This window comes from Emys orbicularis, chromosome 11 (genome assembly GCF_028017835.1).
Source record: "Emys orbicularis isolate rEmyOrb1 chromosome 11, rEmyOrb1.hap1, whole genome shotgun sequence".
In the NCBI taxonomy this organism is placed as follows: Eukaryota; Metazoa; Chordata; order Testudines; family Emydidae; genus Emys; species Emys orbicularis.
In genome coordinates, this window is record NC_088693.1 from 56,392,533 (window position 1) to 56,406,517 (window position 13,985).

A 13,985-nucleotide genomic window follows, 5' to 3' on the forward strand; every position below is an offset into this window, starting at 1 on the left:
ATGACATCTATGATTTCAACCAAATCTATAAAAATCTATATAAAAAAGGGGATGTTTAAAACAAAACTAAGTTCATAAGCATGCCAAAAGAAATCAAAGGGCTAAAGACAATTTAAGACAACAAACTTGATAAGATCTATAAAAAAGTGAAACCAATTACCATCTGCAAAAGGATCAAGACGCTCAGGAGAAATTATCATCATCCGTCTGTGCTTTTTATATTCATCTTCTCGATCTGCAATCTTCTGTGGACGATGTTCAGCAAAGGGATCATACTTAAAGTAAAGAATATTTGATTGTTAGCCCACTATACAAAATAGCAGCATGAAAGATATCTGATGAGTGGTAGAAAGGTAAGCCCATGTGGGTTTCCAGCATTGTCACATAGGTTAGGATTTATTTTACAGTCTCAAATCATAAAACATCGGAACAGTAAACTGAGAGGAAATTACCCTTTACAACTGGAAAAAATTATTGCTACCAGTGAATTTCTGTCCAGCAGACACATCTGACTAAACCACATTACCATGCTTTACATGAATTGCTCTTTCACTTAACTCTAGTTTTTTCTCCTCCTTATAAAGATGATTTTCAAGCACTTGACCCTGTTTTTAGTAATTATAAAACTGCCAGTTTCATAGTGAAAGAACTAATGTATTTTTCCAAATGGCTTTTAAAGTCTTAAAAATATGGAACATAAAAGCTACAGGAGCCACTTTAAGATAATATATTGTAAAATGTTTTACTAAAAACCAAAAACACTTACACAAAAAACCTAGAATGACTTTCCTCTATACTCATAAATTTAAGAAAATTCACCTGTTCAGTTGACTGTGGTATGTCATTAAGTAATGCCACTGGAGCATGGTACCCTGGCTTCTTCTGACCAAGCAAACTTGTAGAGGAGTAGTCATCATCATCCTGTCAAAACAAAATTTTCAGAAAGATAAATATATTGTTTATTTTAAACTGCATGTTGCAAGATTTACATTTTACAGCTACAGATTTCTATATTGTATCGAAATAGAACCACCTACATTTACTTTATACTTTATCCCCCTGCTTATAAAGGTACAGTTTTACTCCAAAAAAATCAACTGCTGAGCAGATGATCCTACCTATGTTATTAAAATATAGCTTGCCAAGGTGCAGGCATCATGTGTTCTGCCACATGTTGCCAAGCATGAAGTAAATTGTCTATACTTGTTAAATAGAAGTCCCAGATGATCTCCAACATCAATTGTTGGAAATGTAAGATGCCAGAGACATGTAATATACCTAATAAAAAGAATCTCCACTCTACACAATCCCCAGTAAAGCAATTCAATCTGAAATTTTGAAAAGAAAATGGCTATGTGAATGACAAAATTTCAGGAGGGAATTCTGATGGGAAACCTGGGGGTGGGGGCTGAAGGAATCAGAAACTTATAAAGAAACTGCCAACTCAATAATAGCTACTGAATCAAAAACAGAATTCTAAACAAAATATTATTAGAAATTCTCATGTGGAAAGTACCTACAATATATATACTGTACATATAGTAATCTAACTATATTCAGTACAGACATTCCCTACTACAGTTCAGTAGCCAGTTTTAATAATACTATTAAATAGCTATTAAAAGTAAGCCATTTGAACTGAAATATTTGCAAAACAGTCATCAAATTGACTTTATCCCTTTCATTAGGTCTGTTTTCAATGCAGCCTTTGACCTCTTCTAATGACAACTAATAGCACTTGACAAAAAAAACTAGTAAGCAAGTATCAAAATACCTACTTGATATTTTACATAGGTATATATATATATACCTATGTAACCAACTTTTGAATTACAAGTGTCAGCTTAATTTTTGTTTTGTTTACTCTTCTCCTTACCCCATATACTCTTTTAAAGAGTATACCTGGGTTATTAAACTACATAGTCTACTTCTTTATAGTCAGAGGAGTTAATAGGCGTTTTGCGACTATTCACACAACTAGAATTTTGGTTATGACTTAAAATATTTGCCTAAACTTTGTAAACATTGGGAATGAATATTTTGACAGTCTTTTATTTAAGGACATTATTGAGGAGAGGAGTTAAATATCAGCAAAAAGACAATCCCTTTTCTTTTCTCTCTTTTTACTCTTAGAATTTATGTAAATTAAAATTTTAAATTTTACTTAGTTTGAAATTTTAAGATTAAAATATTCAATCTGTAAAGAAATCTGCTAGTTTTTTTCTTTATTTGACTAATTTAAAAATACTCAGAAACAAAATTAAAATCTGAAATATTTTGACGGCTTTCCCTAAACAAAATAATACGTTTCACTTACATCTTCTAGTTCAGTTGCTGCAATAGAAGTCACATATCCAGCAAACCTGCTGTCACTGCCACCATAAATCTCTTGATCATAGTATCCTGTGGAATCAAGGCCTACTCCCTGAGCTTCATCAAGGGCAGCCTTTTTTCCTTGAATTTCTCGAATCTGTGCTTCAATATCTAGGAAGAAATAATCAATTTTAGTATTCTTATCTAGTTTGTTGTCAAAGCAAAGTTTACAAGCATGATAAGTGGTGAGACTTTTGAGAAAATCCAGCAAATAATATAGCAATATTTAACATTACACAGAAAAGACTGATTTTTTTCTCCCTGTTCCAAAGTGATCCTCTTATACACCTCTACCCCGATATAACGCTGTCCTTGGGAGCCAAAAAATCTTACCGCGTTATAGGTGAAACCACGTTATATCGAACTTGCTTTGATCCGCCAGAGCGCGCAGCCCTGCCCCCCCAGAGTGCTGCTTTACCGCGTTATATCCGAATTCATGTTATATTGGGTCGCATTATATCGGGGTAGAGGTGTAGTAGCATCTCTCACGCAGTTATATTAGAACAATATCTAAATGTACTGCAAAACATTTTTGCTTAAATTGAAATAATAGTCCTACTTCATATACTGTGACTTAAAGGATATAGTTCATGTTTATTTATAACTAAGGCTATTATTTAGTCATGGAGGAACCGCAGGGTACCCCCACTGGCCCCAGAACTCCAAGCTACTGCGGGCAGCAGGGTACCCCACAGCTCCTGGCTGCCGCATGGTATTCCCCAAGCTCCCGGGCCGGTGGGGGAACCCTACAGGTCCTGGCCGCAGGGGGGGGACGGGGACCCCAAGCTTCTGGCCACCGCAGGCCCCCAGAGCTGCGGGCGGCTCCTAGCCCCTGCGCAGCTGCCTGCTGCAGGTGGTGTGGAGACCCATAGATCCCCATTTTGTCATGGATATTTTTAGTAATAGTCATGGCCAGGTCACGGCATCCATGAATTTTTCTTTTTTGCCCGTGACCTGTCCATGACTTTTACTAAAAATATCTGTGACAAAATCTTATCGTTATTTATAACAACTAGTGCTAACATTATTTTCTTTGTTCTGCTAAATATTCTGGGGGAAATTATTTTCCATATTTATTTTGCAATCTAATTTAAATTTGGACAGCAGAAACTAATCCTATTCCTCAATGCATGTAATGTATTCATACAAACGTTTCTTGAATTGGTAATATAATCAGAACCCTTCTAATAAATTATTCAATTCAGATAATTAAAACTGGATTCCATGTGTAAAGTTACCTCATGAATAATTACAGTGGAGCTATAGTTAAGACCTCCTTTCTGTCTAAAGGTAAACTCTTCTAAATTCTCTAAAATCTGCATGCCTTGCAATTTGGTGTGCCACAGAAGGGCATGGGTTTGGGTAAGTGAGCCAAATTTGGGGGGTTCCTGAGATATAGCCTACCCCAAGTCTGTTCTTAAGGTTGACACATTTTCAATTCTTTTTGAGCAGACCTAAGGATTAAACCAAAGTTCTGATCATGCCTAAAATGGCCTCAACTGTTCAACATTTATCTTAGCTAGTGAATGACACTCACTAACCCATTTCCCATTATTTATTAAGTTTTATTCAGCTATAAATGTATCTGTTTGCATGGGTATGGAATAAAAGTCTATTTTTGGAAACTTAATCTTTATTAGTTCACAACATATGCTGGGTAGGGCTGACATCATTCACAGACAATAGTAATAGGTGCATTTACAATGTTATATTACTATACAGACAGAACTCATTACAAGGTTCATACCAGGGTGCAAAAGAGCCAGGCAGAGCGCACTACAGCAGCACACATTACTGGAGCTCATTAATGAAATGGTCTTTCGAAGGGCAGGTCTACACTACCACGGGGATAGATTCATAGATTCTAGGACTGGAAGGGACCTCGAGAGGTCATCGAGTCCAGTCCCCTGCCCTCATGGCAGGACCAAATACTGTCTAGACCATCCCTGATAGACATTTATCTAACCTACTCTTAAATATCTCCAGAGATGGAGATTCCACAACCTCCTTAGGCAATTTATTCCAGTGTTTAACCACCCTGACAGGAACTTTTTCCTAATGTCCAACCTAAACCTCCCTTGCTGCAGTTTAAGCCCATTGCTTCTTGTTCTATCCTTAGAGACTAAGGTGAACAAGTTTTCTCCCTTCTCCTTATGACACCCTTTTAGATACCTGAAAACTTCTATCATGTCCCCTCTCAGTCTTCTCTTTTCCAAACTAAACAAACCCAATTCTTTCAGCCTTCCTTCATAGGTCATGTTCTCAAGACCTTTAATCATGCTTGTTGCTCTTCTCTGGACCCTCTCCAATTTCTCCACATCTTTCTTGAAATGCGGTGCCCAGAACTGGACACAATACTCCAGTTGAGGCCTAACCAGCGCAGAGTAGAGCGGAAGAATGACTTCTCATGTCTTGCTCACAAAACACCTGTTAATACATCCCAGAATCACGTTTGCTTTTTTTGCAACAGCATCACACTGTTGACTCATATTTAGCCTGTGGTCCACTATAACCCCTAGATCCCTTTCTGCCGTACTCCTTCCTAGACAGTCTCTTCCCATTCTGTATGTGTGGAGCACTTTGCATTTGTCTTTGTTAATCTTCATCCTGTTTACCTCAGACCACTTCTCCAATTTGTCCAGATCATTTTGAATTATGACCCTGTCCTCCAAAGCAGTTGCAATCCCTCCCAGTTTGGTATCATCCGCAAACTTAATAAGCGTACTTTCTATGCCAATATCTAAGTCGTTAATGAAGATATTGAACAGAGCCGGTCCCAAAACAGACCCCTGGGGAACCCCACTTGTTATGCCTTTCCAGCAGGATTGGGAACCATTAATAACAACTCTCTGAGTACGGTTATCCAGCCAGTTATGCACCCACCTTATAGTAGCCCCATCTAAGTTGTATTTGCCTAGTTTATCGATAAGAATATCATGCGAGACCGTATCAAATGCCTTACTAAAGTCTAGGTATACCACATCCACAGCTTCTCCCTTATCCACAAGACTCGTTATCCTATCAAAGAAAGCTATCAGTTTAGTCTGACACGATTTGTTCTTTACAAATCCATGCTGGCTATTCCCTATCACCTTACCACCTTCCAAGTGTTTGCAGATGATTTCCTTAATTACTTGCTGCATTATCTTCCCTGGCAAAGAAAAACTAACTGGTCTATAGTTTCCTGGGTTGTTTTTATTTCCCTTTTTATAGATGGGCACTATATTTGCCCTTTTCCAGTCTTCTGGAATCTTTCCCGTCTCCCATGATTTTCCAAAGATAATAGCTAGAGGCTCAGATACCTCCTCTATTAGCTCCTTGAGTATTCTAGGATGCATTTCATCAGGCCCTGCTGACTTGCAGGCATCTAATTTTTCTAAGTGATTTTTAACTTGTTCTTTTTTTATTTTATCTGCTAAACCTACCCCCTTCCCATTAGCATTCACTATGTTAGGCATTTCTTCAGACTTCTCGGTGAAGACCGAAACAAAGAAGTCATTAAGCATCTCTGCCATTTCCAAGTTTCCTGTTACTGTTTCTCCCTCTTCACTGAGCAGTGGGCCTACCCTGTCTTTGGTCTTCCTCTTGCTTCTAATGTATTGATAAAAAGTCTTCTTGTTTCCCTTTATTCCTGTAGCTAGTTTGAGCTCATTTTGTGCCTTTGCCTTTCTAATCTTGCCCCTGCATTCCTGTGTTGTTTGCCTATATTCATCCTTTGTAATCTGTCCTATTTTCCATTTTTTTTATGACTCCTTTTTATTTTTAGATCATGCAAGATCTTGTGGTTAAGCCAAGGTGGTCTTTTGCCACATTTTCTATCTTTCCTAACCAGCAGAATAGATTGCTTTTGGGCCCTTAATAGTGTCCCTTTGAAAAACTGCCAACTCTCCTCAGTTGTTTTTCCCCTCAGTCTTGATTCCCATGGGACCTTACCTATCAGCTCTCTGAGCTTACCAAAATCCGCCTTCCTGAAATCCATTGTCTCTATTTTGCTGTACTCCCTTCTACCCTTCCTTAGAATTGCAAACTCTATGATTTCATGATCACTTTCACCCAAGCTGCCTTCTACTTTCAAATTCTCAATGAGTTCCTCCCTATTTGTTAAAATCAAGTCTAGAACAGCTTCCCCCCAGTAGCTTTTTCAACCTTCTGAAATAAAAAGTTGTCTGCAATGCAGTCCAAGAATTTGTTGGATAGTCTGTGCCCCACTGTGTTATTTTCCCAACATATATTTGGATAGTTGAAGTCCCCCATCACCACCAAATCTTGGGCTTTGGATGATTTTGTTAGTTGTTTAAAAAAGCCTCATCCACCTCTTCCATCTGGTTAGGTGGCCTGTACTAGACTCCTAGATGCTCTGAGACTGATCCAATGGCGTCGATTTAGCGGGTCTAGTGAAGACCCGCCAAATCGACTGCAGATCACTCTCCAGTCAACCCCTGTACTCTACCCCCGACAAGAAGAGTAAGGTAAGTCGACGGGAGATTTTCTCCCATCAACCCCCCGTGGTGTAGATCCCGCGGTAACTCAACCTAAGGTATGTAGCTGGAGTTGCATAGCGTAGGTCAATTTACCACCGTAGTGTAGACATAGCCAAAGCCTCAGAGCTCTTCTTACTGCTCTGGTATCCAGGTGCTCAAAATCAGGAGACAGCCATTCTACCTTCGTGTTTCCTCCCTCAGCACCCGGGCAGAAACTTCCCCCCCTTTGCTTCATAGATATTATGCAGGACACAGCAGGCAGCTAGAACTATTGGGATTTTTTTTCACTGAGTTTCAATCTTGTCAGTAGACAGCACCAACAACCTTTCAAACAGCCAATGGCACATTCAACTGTCATTCTGCATCTGCTGAGCCTGTAATTGAAGCACTCCTTGGAACTGTTGAAGCAGCTGGTGCACAGCTTCCTGAGCCATGGGAGTAAGGGGTAGGCTGTCTCCCAGGATCACTATTGGGATTTCAACATCCCCAATGGTAATCTACCAATCTGGAAAGAAAGTCTCTGCTTGCAGCTTTCTGACCAGAACCTGTGTTCTTAAAGATGCGTAGGTCATGCACCTTCTCTGATCAGCCCGCACTGATGTTGGCAAAGTGTCCCCAGTGATCCACTAATGCTTGCATTACCACAGAATGTTGATGTACTCTGTGGCAAGGTGGTCTGGGGCCAAAATAGATAGCATGCATCTCCTATCGCTCCACCGCATTTTGGAAACCCCACTGCTGCAAAACCATAATGTTCTGCACATTGCCCAGCGTCACAGTCCTTTGACTGATCGGTAGCAATCGGGCACTGCAAGTTCCCACAGAGCAATCACCACTTGCTCCTCCTCTGTCAGTGCAGATCTCAGTTTGGTGTCACTGCTGGAGGGCTCTGCTCACAGATCCAGGAATGTGGCCTTGTGCATCCAAAAATTCTGCAGCTACTGCTCCTTATCCAAAATCTGCATAACAGTGCAAACCCAACAGTCTGTGCTCATTTACCGGGTCCACAACCAGCGCTCCACCATCTGCAGCTGCTCCGTGAATACTGCCAATAACTTTGAATTGTTTCTTTCTATGTCCAACAGAAATCTAGCCTCCAAGGAATCGTCATGTTCCTCGCAGCTCCCCTGGTGGCTTTGCAAATACTGCAAGATCAGGTGCCCCATGCTCGCAGTGCTCATCAGAATAGTAGAGCTGTGCAGGATCCATACTTCTGACACACATGGCAGACAGTGAGAAGGGACGTGCAGGTTTGCGGGGATTTTGAAAAGAGACACAAAACATTATGGGATGGAGAACATTGCATTATGAGATGCTGAAATCATGTTCCCAGCACCCCTGCGTGACTTGTTTGGCCCCATGAGGCATTGCAAAACCCTCCCAAAACACCCTGCACTAGATGGTGGCACATTGCACAGTGGGATAGCTACCTATGCACACTGCTATCTGCATCGATGCAAGTGCTGCTAATGAGGACGTGTACCGCTGACACAAGTAGGGTGACCAGATAGCAAGTGTGAAAAACTGGGACACTTTTTTCCGGGGCAAGAGGGCTAGGGATACAATTGCATATATAAGACAAAGTTCCTAATATCAGGACATCTGGTTACCCTAGACACAAGGAGCATAGTGTGGGCATGCAAAAGCAATTTAATTACTGCAGCAGCTGTATGCCGACGTAATATAGGTTGACATAATTTTGTAGTGTAGATAAAGTCTCAGATGAACACACAAGTTCACACCCCTCAGAGCTACTGTTTCAGGCTGCATTCATCTCCATGGGGTGCTCTCCTGAGAGCTAAAACATTGAGATCAATAGACTGCTTCACACTTCTCAGAGCCTCCTATTCTTTCTTGATTATCCTGTGCTGGAAAGCTGGATACAGCAAAGCAGTCGCTGATGATTAGTTTCATAACATATTATAGTGGAGCACCACCTCTCCAGCTGTTAAGATTGAGAAGACTTTTCTGTTTAAAGGGTGATTATTCTAAGTGATCTAAAATACACATGCTTACTCATGAAATTTGGCTTAGTTATCCAAATTTTGGGTCATTTGAGCAAGAGGTTCCTGAGATACAGTCCATCTGAAAAAAACAGCTTGTATTAAGGTTCACAGATTCTACCAATGTTTTTTGTACACATCTGGTCCGTGAATGGCTTAATGGGACAGCAAAGGGAGGGTAAGCTAGAAATGGCAGTGGTGGGATGTACCTTGCAGGGCAAGAAAACACACCAGTCTTCTCTCACTCACTTGAAGTTACTGTAACTAGCATGTAATAAAACCATCAAGCTTTTTTTAGACATAAACCATGTCAGATTTTTCTCACTGACCCCGTAAGCATACATTCCAAACATTTCAAAGTACAACCATTATCCCACTCGACTATAACAAAGTGTATGGGGGGTGGGGCACTTAGGAATCACATAGCAACCATGTGGCCTATGGGGTGAACAATGGACTGGAACTCAGAAAGTCTGGGTTCTATTCCCATTCTGCCACTAGCATGCTGGCTCACCTTGGCCAACTCACTTCACTGCTCTGGGCCTCACTTTCCCCATTTGTGCAATGGAGATCATGATATTTTTCTCCTTGGTAAAGTTCTTTGAAATCTACTGATGAAAAGTGCTATATAAGAGCTAAGTATTATCAGTACCTGGCAGAAGTAGCATTTCAACTACACACATTACAACTGCCTAAATGACCACTAACTCCTACCAACAACATTTTTCTGTTAAAAAAAAAAAAAAAAACCTAAGAAATTCATTGACAAAGGACTTTGTTAACACGGAGTTAAGGTTGCCCAGTGGTATCTCATGCCATTCCAGCAATTCAAGTTCGGCAAACTCAAACTTCTGGAAAGCAGGATATACAGAGTTATGGTACATGTCCATGCAACTTTAACTCTGCCCTCTGAGTGATGCCCCAACATACTAATCGCATATATACCCACACTCTGCCACCTCCCAATGAAATGAATGGGAGCTTTGCCACTATCTTCAATGTAAGCAGGATCAGGCCCTAAATCAACTAAAGTGATAATAAAACTATAACAATGCCAGACATTCACTACCTCCCGAAGACTCAAACGTGCAACTCCATTATATTCCCAACCAAACCAGCAAACAAGAAATAAGAAACTATTTGTCCCTAGAACTGTTAGAGGCTATAATTGTAAATGGGATTATAGTGTGCGCCTGCCATTTATAATGCCACACCAAGAATTAAATTTGCAATTATAATTTAATATTACAATTTCTCAAAATACGTCACAGTGATAGCAAAGATGTGGATTCATCAGCAAAGAGGACAGAAATCCCCACAAAACGTCTGGCTGTATTTGTACTCCTATTGTACTTCATTTCAATAGAGAGATTTTTAAGACATTATCTGATCAAAACTGGAGGAGGCAATTTCAGCAGGCCAAACAATTACAAAACCCAATACTTGACCAGAACACTGGGTTTATACCCCACACTTGCAGAAATCCCATAAACATTTGTAATGACCATAAGTGGTCTAATGATCAATTTTTAAGAAGCACTGTCAGCTGGTATATCATCTTAGGATAATTAAAGCTGAAAGGATTTTTTTAAAACTTTCACTATTTGTGTTCTTTATTATCACTCTTCATTTCATTTCTACTTTCCAGGATGAATGGATTTGTCAGATTTATTTTCCAGTTATCTTGCTTTAGACACCAGGCTGGGTCACAAATCCTGTAAAATTTTTAAAACTAAATTAAAAACTGTTAAGTTTTAAAAATTTTACAGGATTTGTGACCCAACCTGGTGTCTAAAACTTTATTTTCATTAAAAGCTACTAATATTAGGTTTTGTAAAACTTATTTTAAAATCTGGAATCTTGGACCACATAGAAACACAGAGTCAAATCAAGCTAACTTTGAAGTGTCTCTGAAAATGGCCTTTTAGGATTCCAGGTTTATAGTGGGTCACTGATTCCACCTAAAAACGGCTTAGTTTAGAAAAAAACATCTTTTTAACTGTATCTGTCAGCTCTACAAACTCAAAATCAGATCGGAAATCAAAGCTGGATTCCTTTCCTCTCACACACTGTCACTAATAATTAAAAAACACCGCAGGTCAAATTATGGTAGGCATTACAATGGAATGTTTTGTACATGTGCAACTGAGGGAATAATTTGACCTGACAAATCCTTATAACTGGTTACCATGTGTGAGAATTAAAGAACCCAGTCTGAGGGGTCAGGTGCCGTTTTCAGGGCTGCTGGATAGAAAAATGGATTTCAATTGTGAGCAAATCTGATATGGAATCATTGAGATACAATGACTATGGAACCTCACCATGCCACTTTTATGGTATTTTTCACAGCAGAATAGTAGTTTATCTCTTTCCAAAAAGACAGTAACTAAAACACCACAGTGCCTCTTAGTATAATGTCAGCATTGATTTAGGCCCCAATTCTGCATTCCTTGTGTACCCACAGAACTGTTTGTTTTCAACAGGAACAGGCTGCAAAAATTTCCCATCATTACCAGTGGTTCAGTTACACCATGATATCACTCAAATAACCAAGGCATCAATATGTCACGTCTTACGGACTATGTTGTGTAAATCAGTTTGTGTGACAGTGCTTAAAACAACCCTCTGGAACCTTATCAGTTCTACCACCAATAGAATTGAACATGTTGTAGCAATAGTGAAAGTTTTGTGGCAAGAGAGTCTAGTGAAGACACCGCTTTAAAAGGAAAAGCTCAATCAACACCGCAGAGGTAAGCTACAGCAAGTGTTTTTTGTAGAGATCACTCATACAACTCCTGATCAGACACAACCCCGCTTAGTGTAGGAAATCAAAGACAGGTAGCATGATTGCATATTTTAAAAGTACTATGCTAGGCAGCAAAGACTTTAGTCTAAGATCAGTTAAAAGGCTTATTTAAAGGCAGTTAATGAGCTTGGTGACTTTCTATTTATCTTGAAAAATCCTGGCAAAATTAAATGATCATCATCTCAGGCCCAATTCAGCAAAACATTTGCTTAAGTGCTTTACTGATTTGGGACCTTAATATAAATATATAGAATTGTTAATTTAAGTCTGAAGAGGAACTATACTTTTCTCAAAAGAAAACTGCATTCCAATTCTTTCTTCGCTTTTAATATTGAAGAAGAAAATTATAATATCTGACAACATGAAAGTATTAATTCTTCCTTTTCTGCATTTCACCCTATTTTGTAACTTTTATAAACCATGGTATTTAAACAAAGCATAGTATCATGAGTATGATTTAGCTAGAAAAACAGGTATTGAGCACTGAGTCTTTACAAATACAACTGATATCTTCAAGTTAAAAATAATTTAGACAAAGCACTTTTTTCCCCACGTAGGCCAGAATGTGATAACCGAATTCACATTGGTAGTACCTTACGCCACAAACAGCTCCATTTACTTCAGTTGACTGCTTGTGGCGTAAGGTACTATTCAATGTGAGAAAAGGTATAAGAATCTGGCCCAGTATTAACATATTATATTAAAGAAATATTTTTAATTTAATTTACTTTTCCCAATTCACTCTGTTTATTTTTTGTCTACTTCAGTTAGACTTTGTCTACACTACCAGTTTTGTCGGTAAAACTTTTGTTGGTCGGGGTTGTAAAAAAAAAAAAAAAAAAAAATTGCCAACACAGCTAATGCTGCTCATTAGGGGTAGTTTAATTATGCCTGCAGGGGCCTGCTGGCAAAGAGCAGCTACATGGGAGACCTTACAGCGGCACAGCTGTAGCGGTACAGCTGTGCCTCTGTAAGGTCCATAGCATAGACAAAGCCTTAGTTTGGACATTGAGCACAATTATTCAGTTTCACTTTTGTTTCTAGCGAATCCCTTTTAGGTGCTCATACATAAGCAAAATAATTATACCTGACAGCTTCCCTTTAAATTATCCAGTTGACAATAAGAATTTGAAGCTGTTAATCTCTCTGTTCTGATCCCTGGAAAATTGCTTTATGATACATTTTTTTTCTCAGACATCCTTCTTGGAACATTTAGCTATATACTACAACACTCTGCCGTTGTAACACTGAACACACTACCAAAAAGTTTTTCCAAAACACGAATGTGGTTATTCATGTTGATTCACTTGTGATCCAATGCTAACACCTTGGCAGTTAGACTAACCAACCCTGCAAACATGCTCATGCTTAGTCCATAGTCCCTTTAAGGCCAATGGAGTATGAAGCTGGTTAAATTAAGCATGTGCATGCTTGCAAGACTGGAATTTATATTTGTATTGTTACCATTTTTGGTAAATTATGGTTATGAAGTCTGGTAGTACAGACAACACACCGAAGAAACTCAGTGGCCCTGGCAACCCACAGAATACTCAGATTCTCTGCACAATGATAGGCCTCATCTATACTTAAAATGTAGGTTGACACACCTACCGTACTCAGGGGTTTGAACAATCCACAACCCTGAGTGCTGTACCTATGTTGACCAAACCCACAGCAGAGAGGTGGCATTCCTAAAGTGACAGAAAACCCCCTTCCGTCACTGTACGCTGCATCTACACTGTGGACCTATGCTGGCATGGCTACAGCGCTGTAACCATGCTGCTATAGTCCCCATAGTGTAGACATGACACTGTCATAGAGTTTAAGGCCAAAAGCGATCAGCAGATTATTCAGTCTGACATCCTGTACATTCATAGGCCACCAACATCACCCCAGCATCCATACACTACTCTCAATATCTGAAATTAGACCAAGGTATTACAGCCCACAGACAGACAATAGGAGGGATTGAGGTGCACTAATGCCCAAAGCCTCTGAAATGACCAGGAACTAATTAAATTAGATCTACCCAGATAATCCCAACAAATGACCTGCACCCCATGCTGCAGAGGAAGGTGGAAAAATTGCAATATCACTTCACCTGAATAAATGTCATATATACTACAGTGCACAAACTCATTGCAAACTTTAGAAAAAGAGAGCTTCTCTGACAAAATAATGTAAGCTTTCCTGTGCCTTGTCCCCCAAACTGGAACTAGATCTGCAGCTCTTGTGAACTATTAAGAGCTCCCAAGAGCTAGCATTCATGCACAGGAGTTCCTCTGAAGTAGAAAGCTTTGTAACTAATTCATCATTTGCACA

The 13,985-nt window shown here is 39.4% G+C and overlaps 1 protein-coding gene across 4 annotated transcripts in view; it reads right to left on the bottom strand.

Annotated features, from left to right (window-relative positions):
• Positions 1 to 13,985, bottom strand: part of SF3B1 (splicing factor 3b subunit 1) — a 42,751-nt gene that overhangs the window by 27,275 nt on the left and 1,491 nt on the right. For all 4 annotated transcript variants that reach the window (XM_065413747.1, XM_065413749.1, XM_065413751.1 and 1 more), the window contains exons 2-4: positions 2,318 to 2,484; positions 820 to 921; positions 161 to 275 (exon numbers count right to left, since the gene is read on the bottom strand). In XM_065413747.1, coding sequence (XP_065269819.1) covers positions 161 to 275; positions 820 to 921; positions 2,318 to 2,484 — 384 coding nt within the window. The remainder of the gene's footprint in view (positions 1 to 160; positions 276 to 819; positions 922 to 2,317; positions 2,485 to 13,985) is intronic.